The 20021-nt window shown below is 39.7% G+C and overlaps 1 protein-coding gene across 6 annotated transcripts in view; it reads right to left on the reverse strand.

The window, feature by feature from the left end:
• Positions 1 to 20021, reverse strand: part of DIAPH2 (diaphanous related formin 2) — an 801414-nt gene that overhangs the window by 294194 nt on the left and 487199 nt on the right. For 5 of the 6 annotated variants that reach the window (XM_075896759.1, XM_075896757.1, XM_075896756.1 and 2 more), the window contains one exon: positions 3845 to 3970. In XM_075896759.1, coding sequence (XP_075752874.1) covers positions 3845 to 3970 — 126 coding nt within the window. Of the gene's footprint in view, positions 1 to 3844; positions 3971 to 11773; positions 13853 to 20021 lie in introns of those variants that run through there. The other variant, XM_075896762.1, reaches the window with a different exon arrangement.

Genomic DNA, 20021 nt, shown 5'->3' on the forward strand with positions numbered 1-20021 from the left:
TTTGTTGATTGGAGTGAAGGATTCTGGGGTCTGCCAAATGTTGTCTGCTGGGTCCGTAATAGTTTTGTCCATGGGGAGGGCGATCCTGGAGGAGATAGGAGGTTGTAAGGTTTGCAAGAGGCGATACTGTTTTTCCTGAAATTCCTGTAAATCTCACTCTTCTGATAAAGCTACCCTTTAAAAAAGTTCTTGAAACTTCCTCGAGTCATTGGTTGGTGGCGGGGTGGTGGATATAACCATTTTGTCTGGTGAGGTTGAGGAATTATGCACAGGGGACCTGTCTTTGCCCTTAGACAAAGAGTCCTCCATCTCAGTCTGGACTGGGGAGTTGGGTGCTGTTACAGATGTCCTGGGTTGGGGAGAACATGGTGGTTTTCTGGATGTTGTAGAAGGTGTGGTATAGATGGCTCTTCCTATGAGGACGTGACTCCCATGATTGCCGTTGCCCAGGTAAGGGGCAGGGTTAGTATGTATAATGATGTGCATATCAAGGTGGTGGTGGGTGGTGGTGAATATACGTATGTAATAGGCCCAGAGTCCCAGGATGGAGCTCTCTGTGCTGTGCTGGAATGCTGGGAAGAAAAGCGGCTGAATGGCTCAGTGCCTGCTTCCTTTGGGGAGTGAGGTAGGATCGGTGATCTGTGTGAGTACACTGATTGTATGGAGGAACCTGGAGATAACAGTGCCGGTAAAGGATGTCTCCTGATAGGAGACTTATGTTGTAGATTCTCCTGGGATGGTACTGGGGTACGTGTGTTATTACCACGGACGTTGGTGAAAGCGGCACCAATTGGTCAGGAGGTGGCATCTTGGTACAGAGTCTCTTAGGTGCCTAGGCGCTGACTGAGTTGGCGGCTTCGTTGCTGAGCGGTGCTTATGTTGCCTCGGCAATGCAGTTGGTGCCAATGGTGCCACTTGTTTTTGTTTGAGCTCTGAGTGCGCCCTCTTATGCAGTGCCAGCATCTTGGGCAGTGCCGTCCTGATGTGCCAGGACTGTCCACGGTGCTGACCCTTGAAATCATTGGTGCTGAGGGTAAGCATTGAGATGAAGACAATCTCTGTTTCGAGAGAGATGTGCCAGAAGAAGTAGAGGGACGTGTTTTGTCCATACCTTTGCAGCAGGTGGAGTGTCCTCAGAAGGTGGAGCGACCTTTCAAAGAGGAAGTTTTTTAACCTGTTGGCGTGGTCGCAGTGTGCTCTGGCCATCAATTTAGAGCAACAGGGACGCTTTTGTGTCTGTTGAGATTCTCCGAGACACTTTTAGCATGCTGAGTGCTCGTCAGAGACGGGCATAGCATCCCGGCATGATTCACACCTCTTGAAGCCGGGAAATCCCAGCATCAGGCGCAGTGCAAAGTGGTGGGCTGATGACAGATTTTTTTTTTTTTTGTTATAGGATCAGGTTGGAGGTCTCAAAACTTGGAAATGTGAGGAAACTAAGGGGAAATCACCGTTTTTTGTTTTTCTGTAGAAACAGAGGAAAGGAGAGAAACTCCATCTTCTGCTGAGGACGGTAGAGAAGAAAGTGAGGGGCCGTGCCATGCACACGCCTAACAGACACTGACAGCACAAGGGGGCACCACAGTGTGTGTATGGTGGACACTGCTAGAAAAATCTCCAGTTACCGGCATCGGGACGCACCAGCACCCAGTGTGGAACACCCACGGGGACGCTACTAGAAGAAGCAGCTTTGTTCACAAAACAGACAGACTGCATGAGCAAATTGTGGAAGGGAACCTGGGAGAAGAGATCAAGTGGGAGAATGGAGCTTTAGAACTATTATGCAAAATATTCTGGGACCACATGGACTATTCTGACCACTTTCAGGACTGTTTCTTATGAAACCTGAAAGCAAATGGAATGGAAGGAAATGTATAAAACAAGAGAAAAGTTTGTGAATATAAACTAGTCCTGAACTACTTGCCACTTGTCTAGCCAGAAACTGCTAACAAAAAGGTCCATGTAGGAAAGATCATCATTGAGAGCTTATGACCCATATCTTTCTCCAGACCTACCCAGGCTAACCACATTGCAGGGTGGGCTGTAACTGGTCTTGTAGGAAAGAACTATTGATTCAGGGAATAACTTTCTGCTGTAGCTGCAGACCAGCTCCCTCCTGCAGGTGACCGGAAAAGAGGAGTGAAATTCCAAGCCAGGGCACAGAATGTCTTTTGCTTGGACCAAGTGGAGCAGCACCAATTCCTCCTCTCCCCTCCCACACCGTTGTAATAGCTACTCCTCACCACAAGATTGGCAAAGGAAAAGTGAGCGAGAGTGAGACACACACTTACCTTGCTCTCGCACTGGGTTGGGGAGGAAGGTAAACTTGAAACAGTAGTTAGGCTATGATACTGAAATACTTTATGAAAACGTGGGGCTGATATCTAGTGCAAATACTCTACAGGGAACAGATGAAGCTATCAGATAAAAAGGAGTGCTAAAGAATTTACAATGAGATATTCTTTGAAGGAGAGGAAATCAGGGACTGGGAGGAAAGAAGTTCGGGGCTTCTATGACTGGTATGGTGGGAAGCCCAACTCCCCTTCTCACAGAAACCCTCTTTTGAGTGAAGGATGGTGAGGTCCCAGCAGTAGGTTAGCTGGTGACTAAGATGGGTAGGACAGAGGGCTGACAGAAGACCTTTGTTAATATATTGAAATGCTATATAATTACTTGAATTGTACAGAATTTATTGGTTATTCACAGATATTTTAAGATAATGTTGTGGACTAATTAAATCCAGTGTTTCCTGTCCTTCTTCCAGCATGGTTGCACAACAACACTTCTCTATCACTGCTATAAATTAGTATGCCACTGAGCAGAATTGCTCCCCTTTAAATTAGCCCAATGACCATGCTCAACTTATTGCAAATGCATTAAAATTATCCCACTGGCAAACATAACTATGTGTACAGTCTCTCCCACAGAGGAATTTAAATACTCATGCTACATTCTAACAGCCCCTCAGCTTATGTAAATAAATACACATGCAAACCTCATGAGACAGGAACTGACAAAAGCACAGAAATATATGGATTTTTATATTAAATTATTGACTGAAAATTTCCTTTAAGTACAATGGAAATATAACATATCTTTGATAGTCAGGATCTTGCACTTCTGTTTATTTACTCTTAAGCAAAAATTGAACTTAACATATGAAAACTTTGCCCAGAGACTGGGGGAGGGGGAGACACAACCAAAGGTTACATATGAGTCAGTGACAGACATACAGCTGTAAAGTATAGTTACTCTTAGATAACAAATCGCCAGTATTTATTCCCTAGAGAGATAAAATGATCAGTTAATCTTCAGTTCAGTCTATTTAATCACACTTACCAGAGATGGCACTTTTCTCCTAAACTTGTAACTTTCAGAAAATGAAGAGATACAATGACTATCAACAATTTCTATGACTTTAAAGTTTTCTTGATGAGCCAAAATTTTCAGCCAAAACTTGTCACTAAATTTCCATTTTTCTACCTTTCTTTCCATATTATTTCAACCTAAAGTTAGATGCGACAAACATCTAAAAGTATGTTCTTGAATCTCCAGTTTATGACATGATCCTGAATATCCAGCTCCTTCAGTAGGGTGCCTTGAGAGTGGTGGCATCTTTCTTCTCAAGTCCGATTACAACTTCTACAAGACAGCCATAGAAAAGGGGCAAAACATAAATTTCATTTCTGCTAATGGCTTTCTGCTTTTAACACTCAAAACTTCTGATATGTTCTTCACTGTGCAAAACAATAAACACGAAGCAGACCCTTTTAACTGTTAATTTCAAATATTGTAAATATTTAACAAGACAGACAGAGCAGAACCCAAATGTGCAAAAAGGATATGGTCATCTTTTCCACAAATTTATCATGTGTGTCTTCTGTTTTGGGAAACATCTTGATGTCATTTTCAAGGCGCTGGATCTGTAGTTCCATTGAATCAAGGTTACTCTTGAGACTCTGAGCTGAAACTTAGAAAAAAAATACGATAAAAAATTAGAAAACAATTCTGATTTTAAGAAAAAAGTTCAAGAAAAAGCAATGTCAGTAGAAGTATTCTTGAAGTAAAGACAAGGATTCCACTAAGCAGGCTCTAATTTTCCTGAATTACTGCTCATAAAAATTCTGTCCTTCATAAAATAAGCGAGAATGTGAAATATAATATACCAAATCTTCATATTAAATGTCGGAAAGTCACCATTTTATTCAGCCATTAGTTCAAATGAATCTATTTCTATTTAAATTCATTGATAGAAATTCTAATATTTCATTCTTTTAAATCTAATTTAAAGATTAAAGAGAAACTAAGGTTCAAAGAGATTTTATCTTATTAATGCATGTACTTGGCTATATAAATGATTTAAGGAAAATTATAGAAAAAAGATCAAATATTTTTCTTTTATTGAAATATAAATGAATTCTATAAACCAACATCTATGGAAACCCTTAGTACGTTTCACACCTAAAGATAAAACTTTGGCTTCTAGGACATATTTGTATTTGTGTAAGGTGCCAATAAAGAACATATTATGAAAACAATCAAATTAATTTAAAATAAATTATTATGTAATATCTCAGTGTACCCATGATCCCTTATAATAATGTATTCATAATGTCTTTATTATCCTTGAAATTTTTGTCCCCCGTTTGATATGATAAGAATATGTCACATCACAATAATTGCCAATATAATACATTATATCAACAGGAGGGCAAACTTGAAATGTGAAGCAGACTTGTAAGGGAGAAAGTTCTTAGTCAAACCAAAATATAAACAGCAAACCCAAAATATTCCATAACAGGAAGAAAATACTGACAAAGCAGGTTGGTATTTTTATTTAAAAAATTCTGAAGTATTGACTTCCTCCATTAATTCCCTCACTGATCATACAAAACTGGATGGGTTCAATAAACGTAAGTATGTGCTATGTCCATCTCTAAAAGGCAAAATGAATTTCTGAACCATATTCTTCCATCTGCCTTCGGATGTGCACCACATATTGCTGACACTCACAAATCAGTCCCTGAGGCTGGACATAAAATCACAATAGCAGATTTTCCAAAGTTAATGTCAGCCCTTTAACATTCGTGTGCTGTTTCACAGTCAGATCCTTCATCAGTATTACTTTCTGAATACGTAGAATTTTGTTGCATTCATTTTAAAGGAAATTTCTTTCCTACAAACTAGCAAGCTTTTAATGACAGTGGAGGTATCTTTATACATAAGTACAGGTAGTCTCACTCTAAGGCGAACACCTACTGATGGATAAGTAGGTCTCTTTCTTGAATGATTTATATCTTATACAATATCACTGTATACATGCTGTAGTACCAAGACCTTTAAAATGACAGTTACATAGTTCTTTCTTGCAGTTTACCCGGTTATGCATGTAAAGTTCTTTTAGTAAGAGGATTCATTACATACACACACACACACTCATACACACACACACTCACACACACACACACACACAAAATCCTCTTAGTAAAAGGAACTTTATATGAACTTTATAAAGACTCTTACTAAAAGGATTTCACATATTTCATTGAAAAAAACCCCTATCAAAAACAGTTTTCTATCTTTGAATCTGAAATTTATAAGTATTAAGTAAAAACTAATTAACATATGACAAAAGCATAAAGAGTGTCTGCTTAATTAATCCTCATATTGGACCAAAAATCATCAAGTTATTCCTTATTGGAGTCTTGGAAACCTTAATATGTTGAAATTCGGAAATGGGGAGAAACCATATGGAATGCGTTTAAAAGTGACCGGGCGGTGAAGAGAACATGAGATACATTTAAAAGTATAGACTGTAATCAGTGAACTGGGAACAAGTTAAAACTCTCCTAGACTCAGAAGCACACTGCACAATACTTTGCTGATGTCTTACGGAAATGATCAAGTACATTTAAAAAAAAAAGCTACACACTGTACAGACGCTAGTGTCTACAGTGGCGGCCCGTCAATACAGGCCACCTAGGCCGTCGCCTAGGATGCCAAGAAAAACAGCCATTGAGGGCTTTGGAGGCAGGGGCGCTGATCGTGCACCGATCGCGCGTGTCACCTAGGGCGCCAGTTGCCAGGAGCTTGTCTAGGGCTGCTCCTGAGTGTCTAACACACTCCATGTTTCGATAGTGAAAATAGATAGTAATAGCAACAATATAAAAGATATATCCATAGCAAAGTGGAAGTAAATGGCCTACTGCTTTCAATGAATGGGGCAAAAAGGTATCATATTCTCAATATACAAGGTTTTTACATGTCTCACATTTTTGTGTGCTTTTTTTTTGTGGGCAAGCGGTGTGTGGTCTCTTTCCTTGGAACAACTGTAACTCTTTCACTATTTCCTAAGCTCTGTATCAACATGTGTGTAGTCCATCAGTTCAAAGATGATGTTTCGTGTTCTCTCTTTTTGTGGATTTTGGTGTGACTCTGGAGTCCAAAGTGTGATCCTTATGCTTGTCAGCATATCAGACAGGAAAAAAAACGAAAAAAAACCCACCCACCGGCGAGAGTCTTGGTAGCTATAGCAATAGTAGGACACTTTTCCTTGGCAGCTAACAAAATCGATTATATTTCTGTCCTTTTCTAAGGCTTTCAGTGCAGTATGCTGCCACACTGATCTATGTAATGATCATTCATTGTACCAAAAAGTATGCTGTTCCTTGTAGTATTTTCTAGGGCCTTGATTCTGATATAACAATTCTCCATTGAAAATTTTTCTGAGGAGTCAATATTCAGGCATCCTAATGATGTTTCCAATCCAGCACGGTTGAGCATTTATCAGCATGGCCTCAATATTTAGGCATTTGATTTTTGTTAGAAGCAGATTCTCTAAAAGCCTGATACAAAGCTGGAAGGTTCCCTTCAGTAACAGAATGGCAGGACGAACAAACCCTGTTGTGACAAGACAGGCTTATTACCAGGAATTACAGACTGCCTTTTACCAATCCTGCACTGTGATGGAAAGTAGATATGGTGACAGACTTCCCTTCCGGGTAAGAAGGGATCCCAGAAAGACTCTTTTTATTCCCAAATCCCTGAGGGTATTTATACACAATAGAGCTAAAGTCGAATTAAGCTACTCAGCTTCAGCTACACAATAAATATATTAGAAGAAAGAGGAAGACCAAGGATAGGGTAGGCCCACTGATCAGTGAGGAGGGGGAAACAGTAACAGGAAACTTGGAAATGGCAGAGATGCTCAATGACTTCTTTGTTTTGGTCTTCACCGAGAAGTCTGATGAAGGAATGCCTGACACAGTGGGAAGGATGGAGGTTTAGAAGATAAAATAAAAAAAGGAACAAGTTAAAAACCACTTAGAAAAGTTGGATATCGGCAAGTCACAAGGGCCTGATGAAATACATCCTAGAATACTTAAGGAGCTGACAGAAGAGGTATCTGAGCCTTTAGCTATCAACTTTGGAAAATCATGGAAGACAGGAGAGATTCTAGAAGATTGGAAAAAGGCAAATATAGTGCCCATCTATAAAAAGGGAAATAAAAACAACCCAGGAAACTACAGACCAGTCACTTTAACTTCTGTGCCAGGAAAGATAATGGAGCAAGTATTTAAGGAAATCATCTGCAAACACTTGGAAGATAATAAGGTGATAGGGATCTGCCAGCATGGATTTATAAAGAGCAAATCATGTCAAACCAATCTGATAGCTTTCTTTGATAGGATAACGAGTCTTGTGGATAAGGGAGAAGCGGTGGACGTGGTATACCTAGACTTTAGTAAGGCATTTGATATGGTCTAGCATGATATTCTTATCAATAAATTAGGCAAATACAACTTAGATGGGGCTACTATAAGGTGGGCACATAACTGGCTGGATAAAGAGAGTAGGTATTAATGGTTCACAAGCCTGCTGGAAAGGATTAACAAGTGGGGTTCTGCAGGGGTCTGTTTTGGGACCAGTTCTGTTCAATATCTTCATCAACTATTTAGATATCAGCATACAGAGTATGCTTATTAAGGGGTTGCAACTGCTTTGGAGGATAGGATCATAATTCAAAATGATCTGGACAAATCGGAGAAATGGGCTGAGGTAAACAGGATGAAGTTTAGTAAAGACAAATGCAATGTGCTCCACTTAGGAAGAAACAATCAGTTTCACAGATGCAGAATGGGATGCGACTGTCTAGGAAGGAGTACGGCAGAAAAGGATCTAGGGATTATAGTGGACCACAAGCTAAATATGAGTCAACAGTGTGACGCTGTTGCAAAAAAAGCCAACATGATTCTAGGATGCATTAACAGGTGTGTTTTGAGCAAGATATGAGAAGTCATTCTTCCGCTCTACTCTGCAATGATTAGGTCTCAGTTGGAGTACTGTGTCCAGTTCTGGGCGCCACATTTCAAGGAAGATGTGAAGAAATTGAATAAGGTCCAGAGAAAAGCAACAAGAATGATTAAAGGTCTAAAGAACATGACCTATGAAGAAAGACTGAAAGAATTGGGCTTCTTTAGTTTGGAAAAGAGAAGATTGAGAGGGGGCATGATAGTGGTTTTCAGGTATCTAAAAGAGTGTCACAAGGAGGAGAGAGAAAACTTGTTCTTCCTGCCTCTGAGGATAGAACAAGAAGCAACGGGCTTAAACTGCAGCAAGGAAGGTTTAGGTTCCTAACTGTCAGGGTGGTTAAACACTGGAATAAACTGCCTAGAGTATTTGTGGAAACTCCATCTCTGGAGATATTTAAGAGTAGGTTAGATAAATTTCTATCAGGGTTGGTCAAGACAATACTGGGTCCTGCCATGAGGGCAGGGGACTGGACTCAACCTCTCGAGGTCCCTTCCAGTCCTAGTATTCTATGATTCTATGAATTAGCATGGCTGAAGTAGAAATAGTTAATTTGGCTTTTGGCGCTGTTCACACAGCAGGAAGTTGAAGGAAAAACACTCTTCCTTGGACTTCCGTTACTCCTCGCAAAATGACGGTTACCAAGAAGTCCGACAGATCGACATTATTTCAAAATAAAGGCATGTAGTGTAGACACATACTGTGTTATTTCAGAATAACCTCATTTATTATGAAATAATGCTGTGTTGACATACCCTGAGAAACATCTCCCACATGCAATCAGCAAAATTCCAACAATATGTGCATTCAGACAAGTACATCTGCAATGTAACATGGAGTCAATCTTTTTTCCAGCAGTCTCTCCTACCCAACAGTGAGTCTTTGCCCCAGGAACTGTCAGCTTGCCATGGCTTGCATAAAGCTCTTGCTAGCATGCATAGAATTGTCAGAAAATCTATTTGGGAATTTTACCTGTTAAAAAACTCAGTTTGCTGGATAATAGCGATGATGCACGAGGAAACAATTATCCGAGGTCTTAAGGACACACCCATTCCCTTTTGGTGTAATATTTTTTGAAAAACAAAAACCATTCAAACTACAAAGACAAAAACAGTACTGAAAGATTAATATAATCACATAGCAATGGTTGCTTCAAAACTGAAACAATCTTATGTTACAATACTATCATAATGCATCTGGGGGTCTGACCCAAATAACTGTGGTTTTCTTCTGTACACTAAAACCACAACAGGTATGTAGACTAAATCAATGATAACAGAAGAGGAAAGAAAGAAGAGGCAATGGTTTGTCTAGCACACTTTATTTAATGTTTTGTACTTGCTTGGGTCCAGGAGACCCCAAAGATCTAAGAAGTGTAATCTTTCATCTTTTTCGCTGACTAACCCTGAATGGTTTCTGGGGGTAGTCAAGTTAGTCTGTACAGGATAAACCTAAAAAACAACAAATGGTCTGGTAGCACTTTATAGACTAACAAAACAGTGGTTACCAAACTTTTTGGCATCACGCCCCCGTTTTTAATTTTTGAAAAACACTCACGCCCCCCTTCCAAATAGCAGCAAAACTTGTTGAAGGGGGAAAAAAAAGGAATTCAACAGGGCAGCAAAATTTGACGTGGGGGGGGGAGAGTCTGGGTCACCTTGTGCTCCCCCTGCAATTTCTTTACGCTCCCCCCAGGGGGGCATGCCCTCCAGTTTGGGAACTCATGATACAGATGGTATCATGAGCTTTTGTGGGCATGGCCCCATTGCTATATATATTGGACAAACTGGACAGTCCCTACAGGAAAGAATCAATGGACACAAATCAGATATATGTAAAGGGAATATACAGAAACCTGTTGAGGAACACTTCAGTCTACCTAATCACTCTTTAAAAGATCTGCAAGTGGCTGTCTTGTCACAAATCAACTCTACAAACCAAATACACAGAGAGGCGTTGGAATTACAATTAATCCACAAATTCAGTTTTCACTCTGATGGCCTCCTCAATCGAGATAAGGGATGGCTGGGATATTATCAACCTAACTTTCAGTGAAGGTGCCACCAGCTCTTTGTCTGTGCAGATTCTTGTGTTAGTACCTGTCCTCTCTAATTGCTATCCTATGATCCTCATCTGCTTCTTTTAACTATCCGATCTTTAGGTGTTTATAGATTACAAGTATGCCTATTTGGTTTTCCTTTTGCTATTCTCATACCTTCTGCACTTTGTTTTCTGCCGCTTCCATTTTTTTCCCTTCCCCCTCTCTCTTCTCTCCTATTTATTTTGGGTTTATACACCCTAAACTCAAAACTCTGGTCATCTGAAGAAGTGGGCTGTGCACACGAAAGCTCATGATATCATCTACATGTTTTGTTAGTCTATAAAGTGCTACCAGACCATTTGTTGTTTTTTAAGTTTATCACAAAGAGTTTAACTGACTCCATTACCTTGTGATTTTTAAATGTATTTTTTTAACTACTTAAAACACTTCAATGGGTAGCATGATAAAATTACCAAGGAAAGACTAAACTCATCCTACTTCAAGAATACTTCAAGGAGTACAGATTTGGCATGAAAACTTTTATTTACATTTTTATGTGCATTGGGGTCAGAATGACCCTAAATATTAGGAGAGTCAGATAAAACAAGGAAGTGGTTTCAGTGGTCATATAAAACAAAATTCAGAAAACAGTTCAGATTGAAGCCTGAAGCCATGATGATCATCAGTAAAAAAAGATTTCTAGCTGGAAAGAGTTGTACTCATCCATTGATTAGTGTCTAATTTTCACTACTGACACTGCTAATTATGGGTGCAACTAGATTACAACATATTTGATTTAACATGTGCACAGAATCCCAAAGGCAGTCTGATTTGCATGGAAATGATATAAATGAATCCATGAACCCATCACAGCTTCCAAGAAGCTAGAATTTAAAGAAAAAGTCACATCTGAATGAGTGGATATTTTTTAAAACACAGCCAAACAGGAAAAACATTGCCGAAGGCTTGTGTCTTATGAGCACGTAAGTATGGAAACTGTGTCTTATTGATACAACCTTATATTTGGTACCTAAGCTTTTAACAAATTGAATTTTGTTCATTCAATTGATAACATTTTAAGCCACAACTCATGAACAGCAGTAAGAGCAAAATTCAAAAGCACTTGAATTATTCAATGTCTTAACTAAGATAAAACTATAATGACAAAGACTTCCTCTTTACATTTACTGAAGCACTTTAGTTTTTAATACAGGCAGTCCCCGGGTTACGTACAAGATAGGGACTGTAGATTTGTTCTTAAGTCGAATTTGTATGTAAGTCGGAACTGGTACATATTGTAGGGGAAACTCTAGCCAAACATTTCTCCAGAGCTCAGTTTTATTCTCCCATACCTCACTTCCCTCAGTCCTTTATTCTCAAGCTGAGGTGTCTGCTGAGAAAAGCCGCTCCGCGTCTCCCTGGTCTGCTGGGGGGGGCTCTAGCTTTGCGTCTCCCTGGTCTGCTGGGGGGAAGCAGCTAGTGCAGGGTTGCCTCACCCCATTTGTAAGTAGGGATCCGATGTAAGTCGGATCCATGTAACCCGGGGACTGCCTGTACATAAAAGACAAATTTGCAGATAATCTGTACGAATTTTTGTAACTAGTCAAACCACAGTCATTCAGGTTTTTTTTTTTTTTACAAACAGATAGAAAGGACAGATCATTTCCTTTTACGTGAGGAAGTACATCTGCTTTTTGTTCATGAAAAAGCAACCTTGAGACACTTATTGATTGCCTGGTGATTCTGAAAGCTCAGAAAGCATCAGTAGTCAAGAAGATCCTCCCACAAATTTTTGTGGAGTTTGCTTGGGCTAGCATGGGTGGGACATGCCCGCTGCAAAGCCTTAGGAATGGAAGACCCTTGTAACTGTATTCACAATGGCACGATACTAGCTTGAGTGTTGAACTGGATTTCTAGCAGGCTATTCCATGGCCTAAGGTGGTGCAATCACTAGATGTAAAGGGTTCGATCACAGGGATCTTCTTGAGGCAATCATCTGGTGTGCTGGTCATGGCAATGAGCTTGCCTACCTCCCCTCTGGCACCACTCATCACCTTGTTTGGTCTCCCTCAGCAAAGGCCTAGAGTTGGGGTAACAGCCCCCCCAGCAAAGAAATACAGATGCTGTATCAGCTCAGTTTTGGGTGCAGCTAAAAAGCCATTGACAGCACCCAGAAATACAGCCCCAAAGAGTGAACAAAAATAAAAACCCACAAATAAAGCCATCTTACCCTTTGTAAAAGTTTTACCCAAGAAAGCTTATAAGATTAGCCCTCTTTATCATTAAACAAGAGAAATGCACTGTGGTTGCCCTCCCCCTCTCTCTGGTAGCAATTATTTACACTGGCCTTGAAAATAAACAAAAGTGTTTTTTTTAAGTAGGATTTAAGTGACTGCAAGTGAAAATAGACAGACCAAAGTGAGTTACTAAGCCAAAATAAACAAAACACACCAATTAAGCCTAAAATAGAGAAACTGTTCAAAGTATGTTCTTCACACCATGTCCTTGACTCAAATAAAATCTTTCAAGACAGAGTTGTTTCTCTCTCTCTGGCCTGGTCTTGCAACTTTTTAGAGGTCTTTAGAGTTATTTTCTTTCAGGTTTCTTCATGTGTATCCAATTTCAAAAGTCAGCTGAAGAGAAAAGCCTGATTCTATTTAAAAAATGGAAAGCACTTTCCCAAAGGAGGGAATCCTTTGTGTAGTTTCTCCATCCCTCTGAAAAAAATACCAGAGTCAAGATAGAATCTAGTACCAGGTGGCATAGTCACATGTCTTTCTAGGACCAACCACAGTTTGGGCTTAAAGAACAAACAAAATCTCAAATATTTACAGATCATTACATTGAATACCACGTCATTATATTTCCGGAGTATCAGCACTGGCCCATATTAGTACACTTAAAATTATAAACAGAGCCACACTTCATATTTCTAACTTCACATACAGGAGAGACACACGCACAGAAACAGAATATACACATTCAGTGGATCGTAACTTTAAACATGATGTGTTACATGATGCATTTTACCAAAAGCATCTTCGGGTTATATATATTCGTAAATCAAATTTCATAAAGTATAGGGGGCATGACACTAGGTAACTCTACAAATTCAGTCACAGGAAGTTTGCCCTCTTTCCCCCAAAACAGGGAGCTGCTTAGTGGGGTAGTAACATGATGACTGTACTCTATGTATGTAAATAAATTCCAGGAGGACTTATTCATTCTTTATTCACACAGTTCTAAAGATGAAAAAACAAAACAGTATTTTCCAGAAAGAACTTTTAATGAGAAGGTCATTAAGACAGTCAGTTAGCAAACCATAGCCTGAGCTGCAACACACATGCCTGACTTCATCCTTCTCATGTTCATTCCTGTCCACTAAACATAAAAATGTCATCTGGGCTTCAGTGCTTCAAATTACGGGTCTAACTGAAGTCAGGTTCTGATCAATTGTCAGCATGGGAGGAGATGTTCTTGGAAAGCATTTTTGTTGAAATGCTGCAGAAACATAGAAGAAATTGAAGAGGTAAATATGTAGCTAAAATACTGAGCCAGTGAAGCTGACTTCCAGTGTAGAAGGGAGAAATTAGTACAGGTCAGATGGAACTTGGGATAGCGTAGGACAGTGGTTCCCAACCACACCTGGTGGTCCACAACGGTACTATAGAGGGTCCGTGGAATGTTTAAAATAGAAATTAACATAAATGTACAGTGTATAAAAACACGTATGTATTTTAATTAATAAATATTTGTATATTGTGTAATTATAAATAAATATTAAATATTTAGTTAGTTGATCATGTTACATGATCTACCCTGTTACCCTACTGTGATGGACCGAGCCGGGTTTGGGTACAGCTGAGGGCGTCCGCTCAGGGCGAATTGCTCAAATTCGGGGCTCCTTACAGCCCCAGACTGGAGACCTTCCCAAACAGGCCACAAACCAGTCCCACAGAGTGCTTCAGCTGCCTGCCTGAAGCCTCACAAGCAAAACCCCTCCGACACCCCAGCAATATCTGTGTCCCAGATGACCCTGGGCCACATGCAGAGAAATACACAGGTGAGCGGTCTAGAACCCAATCTCACGTTCCCCGAACAAGTTCCGTCTGGTGCCAAGAAACCAGCCACAGATCCCTGGTCAATTTACACTCTGGATCTTTCCCACAAATCACTCTGAGCCAATCCTTTAGAATCTAAGAATAATCTAAAGGTTTATTACTATAAGAAAGAAAAGCATGAGAGTGAGATTGCTAAATTATCATACATTACATGCATCGAATCTCCCAGTTTTCGATGCAGGCTTGCAGCAAAGATGTTATAACTGCTGGCTTAAAGATCCTTGTTGCACATCCTAGGTCAGGATGGGTCCACAGTTCTTTCCGGCTCATCGATCCCTACTCTGCTGCCTCTGGAATGAAGTGCTGAGCTGAGTACCAAGATGGAGTCAGCCACATGGCATCTTTATACGTCCTTCCTGGTCTCTTCTTGGCTGCAGCAGGTCACCTGGCCAGCGGCCTATCCCTGTGTTCCCTGCTGGTAGCCCTTAGGTGTCAGGCCTCATTCTTGAGGTGGGTCCTTGGCCCATTGAGTCCTATTGTCCCACATAACCTCGCTAATTAGCATGTCCATAAGCCAGGCTCTGCCCAATGCTCAACCACATGCAGAGAAATATTCAGTATCCATACAAAGTACATGCTTATAACTTCACACACAGACATTATACAATCACAAGAATAGCGTACATAGGATTAGCAGACAGTAAGCTTCTATTCAACACCTCACATGGCCCCCTTTTATACCATTTTTGGGGCCAACAGCCCCACCTATGGGTGCAGCAGTGATCTGGCTGCTTCCCTCAAATCCAGTAACGTGACACCTGCTCTAATTGTTCAAAAGCTATTAGAGTGGCAGAAGGGCTTAGTTGGGCTAGCAAAAATGGATCAGTGTACCAAGACAGAGATACTGAAATGAAAGGATCTGGGAGACCATTGTGGAACAGCAAGTTCCACTTCAAAACAAAGTAAACAAAAAACGCGAAAATATAGCAACCTAGATTTTACATGGACTGGCAATGAATCTGAACCATGTTCATTATGTTTAATCAGTAAGGAGGTGCTGTGAAAGGAAAGCTTAAAACCAGCTTATCTTCGGTGTCACACTGAAACGAAACATGGCAAATATGTTTCTAAGCCAAATGAATTTATTGAGAATAAACTCAAAGAATAGGTTTGTCACAGGCAGTGACAATGCTAAGGCTATGGAAGCCTCTTAGCAGGTGGCTCAACTCATAGCCAGGACAGGAAAACCACACCACTGGTACTGATATAACCCGCAGAAAAGGAGATGGTCAATGCAGAGCTTGGTCTCCAGGCTGGCAAACCATCAGATTGGGTTAATTTCTCTCTCAAATATCACCTTTCGGTGCAGAATTGACAAAACAGCTCAGAATGTTAATGAACAATTCACTGAGAGGGTACGGAAAAGTCACTTCTATTCTTTGCAAATTGATGAGTCAATGGATATCGTAAACCATTCAAACCTCCTGTCAGTCATCAGATATGAATACAACAGAGAGGTCCACGAGGACTTTCTCTTTTGCAAATCTTTGTCCACCTAACAAACCGGCAAGGTTATTGTTGATGTGGTGAGCGGTTTCATGCAGGAGCATGATGTTGACTATTCAAAATGTGTGGGGATCAGTACCGATGGGGCTCGTGCAATGACTGGCCAGTATACCGGAGTAGTCACTGGAGTTAAAGTAGTGGCACTGTTAGCTACATTCATTTACTGCAGCATTCACAGAGAACTGCTAGCTGCTAAAAAAAAATGCCTTCTGACCTAAAGACAGTTTTGGACAAGTAGGTGAAGATCATCAATTTCATCAAGGCCCATCCATTGAATTTAAGACTATTGGCTGCTTTGTGAAATGAGATTGGCAGTGATCATAGTCAACTTCTTCACAAGGAAGTTTGCTAAGAAAGCATTTGAGAAGAAATGCCTGTTTGAATTCTGTGATTAAGTAAGGATTTTTTTGCTGGACCATCATTTTGAGCTCTGATTACCTCTGAGTGAGTTTTCTTGGCTAGCTAAATTGGCTTACTTGGCCGACATCTTCAGCTACCTAAATTGGCTTAATCTAAGTCTACAGGGAAAAGCTGTTACTATCTTCATGTCCATGACAAAACTGATGCTATGATCAAGCAATTGGGCCTGTGGACATCTCAACCTGATCAGTCCAATAATGATTCTTTCCCAAATATGTCCAATTTTTTAGCCAGCTCAGAAATGCAACCCACTTATAATGTAAAATGTGAAATCAGAGAGCACATGCAAAACCTCCAAGTACAGCTGCAGGAGTACTTTCCTCTCACCAACACAACAACGACTAAATCAGAAACTCAATTATGGACCTTGTTACCAACAAACACAAGTTTGACACCCCAAGAACAAGACAGTCTCACTGAACTATCATGTGACAGCTCATTGGAGTTTGTTTCAAACAAAAGCCCTGACTGACTTTTGGCTAAAAGTTGTTACTGAGTATCCAGAACTTTCTTACAAGGCTGTAAAATACCTGATGCCTTTTCTAACAACTTATGTTTCTGAGACTGTACTTTCCATGCTGGCTGCATTAAAATCGAAGCGCCAGAGCCGAATGATCATGGAATCAGAGTTAAGGCTGAGACTGCCATCAATCCAACCAGACATCCGCACTCTGTCATCTGCTCTATAGCACCAGCCACCTTATTAAGTGAAGTACAGTGTGCCCAAAGTGAAATATAACAACTTTGAAGCATTATGAATTTTATGTATGAATGTGAGAATGTCAAATCTTGCACAGATACCACATTGTATATCTAAGTATCTGTCCTTATGTTCTTCTGTGTTTCAGATTGACACCTGTACTGTTAGACAAGGTGCGGAGGGAAACTGAGGATCGGTTTGACATAGTCCGTACTACAAATAGTGCACATGTTGAATGTGCACCCTAATAATGTGTTATTTCCTAAAAGAATAGTGTCTCGTTGGAGACCAACTCACTCACGTGAGTGTGTACATCTGCATTTGCATGCTCTCACCCACCCCTTGCTGTGTAGAATAGGTTTTAAAGTATTTTGAATGAATATACGTAAAAATATATATTTACATATAGAATGATTCATGCATGTTTTCCCTGTTTCCACCTGTCTCAGTAAATCATGTAGAAGGATTTACTACTTAATTATTATGAAAGATGACAAATGAAATATCGTTTTCATCGGCTTTGTGATGGGTCATGGACATTTGTTAGCAATATTAAGGGGTTTGAGGCCAATAACGCTTGTTAATAATAAAGAAAGACAATAGTATGTATATACAGCAAATGGAACTTTTCGAAACAGGTGGGGCTTATCATAAATATGTGAACAAGACTGAACCAGTATTCTGTCACTGCTCTCTTCACAAAGTGGCAACTTGAAAAGTAAAAAAGAAAATGTTAGTTATTTGTTTAGTTTACCAGTCAGATTTTGTGTATACCATACTCCTTTTTTCACAAACATGAAGCTCTGATATACACATTGCATATGGAATGAAACCTCAGTTCCACAAAGGGAAATGCATTTGGTTTCATAATTGTATAACATTTTTCAATGTATTAATCATTAAGAAGATCTTTTCAAGTGTCAAGATGACTATGTTCTAATTTTTGAGATTTCATTTATAAAATAAAAATTAATGCTGTTCTCAAAATAAAAAAAGTACCTACACACAAATAGATTTTATTTTTTCCATTAGTATATTATTGCTGCCTAATAAAAATCTGAGTTTTAAAAAGCAACAATTTAGTGACTAATATGGTCAAGGGTAAATGGTGATGCCATTAATAAAATTTGCAAAATGGTATTTTGATATATGTATTAGTTAAGTTATAGTGAGAGATTTGAAAACTCACCATAAATATTTGCTTTTTTAAGAGGGGATTCAACCACTGTACTAACAAGGACCATCTAATAAATATAGCATCAAAATCCTGTTACAATATCTATATATTTGTTCCAATGCTTGGCATTAGACGGTGCACCATTTCCAATCATACTCATATATTAACCTCCTGCCACTGGAATTCCCAATGTAATGTAAAAAAATTGGATTTCCAATCATCAAGGAACATAGTTTTAAACAGGCTTTAAAAGGGCCAATATTACAAAGCTGATTTAAACAACTATGCTAAATCAGCTGGGAGTAATAATTTAAATGAGAACAAATTTAAATGATGAGTGGGAATTGTTTAAGAACGCTTTACAAGATGCCCAACAACCATAATCAAGGAAGAAGGTTGCATTGTGTTAAAAAAACCAATCCCAACCTATTTACAGAGAAAGCGAATGAAAGCATTATTTTTTATTTTTACATATAATCCTTACGTTCGCCAACACCCCTCTCTCCCGGGGGGTAGGCACCTCCCGTTCTCCCCCGGCTACTGGAGAGGGCCATGCCCAACTCTCTTCCCCCAGCCACAGCTGCTGGGGGTTGGACCGGGCTAAGGCCTTCCCACAGCACAGCAGGAGACTGTGTGGTTCCCGATGCTGCCCCTCAGCCCCTGAGCTCGGGGGAGGAGAGAGAGGCTGTGGGACACAGAATGATATATTACGCAGGTCATGGATTTTTTAATATACAGAGAGATTATCTCAAATGGAAGAAACAGGAAGTTGATAGTAATGAATACAAGTAAGAACCTAGGAGCTGAAGAAAATTAATAAGGCAAGCAAAGACACACAAGGAAATATCTATGGCTGGTAGAGTCAAGGACAATAAAAAGAAAAATTTCAAGTATATTAGTGAGAAAAAGAGAACCCCAAAAATGGTATTGATCAATTACTAGATAGAAATGGTAGAATTATCAATAATAATGCAAGAAAGGCAGAAAGGCTTTGTATTTGAAGGCTTCAATATCTGAGATATAGGTGAGAGGATTATTCTAGGAGGGGTGGGTGAGATTTTGTGGCCTGCACTATGCAGGGGGTCAGACTAGATGATCATAATGGTCCCTTCTGACCTTAAAGTCTATGAGTCTATGAGAAATGTTCAACAAATAACTCTGTTTTGTATTTGTGAAAATCACAGAAAATTATGATAATACGATAGCACTCTTCCCATTCCACCAGTCTCTTAGAAAAATGTTAAACTGTAGCCACCAAAGTTAGACATTTTAAAATCAGCAGGTTGAATACTTGGAATCCAAAGGTTTAAAATAACTAATTGAGAAACACGCGGGGCCATTAATGTTGATTTTCAATAAACTGCAAGATACCTGAGAAGTCCAAGAAAACTGGAAGAGCGCTAATGATATATCAATATTTTAAAAAGGCAGATGGGATGACCTAGGCAGTCAAAGGTATTCTGTCTACCACCGATCTTGGGCAAGACAATGGAGCTGCTGTTATGAAACTTCATTAATAAAGTATCAAAGGAAATAATATAAAGGGCAATATAATTAAGGCCAACCACTATGGGTTTATGGAAAATAGACTCACAAACCAGAGTTTTGGGGTTTTTTCCCCCAAATGAGAAATCTCAGAGGGGTAGCTACATCTACAAAAATAAGAAATCCTGTGGTACCTTAATGATAACAGATTTATGTGGGTATAAACTTTGTGGATAAAAAACACTGTGTCAGATGTGTGGT

The sequence above is a fragment of the Pelodiscus sinensis genome, chromosome 13 (genome assembly GCF_049634645.1).
Source record: "Pelodiscus sinensis isolate JC-2024 chromosome 13, ASM4963464v1, whole genome shotgun sequence".
Taxonomy (NCBI): Eukaryota; Metazoa; Chordata; order Testudines; family Trionychidae; genus Pelodiscus; species Pelodiscus sinensis.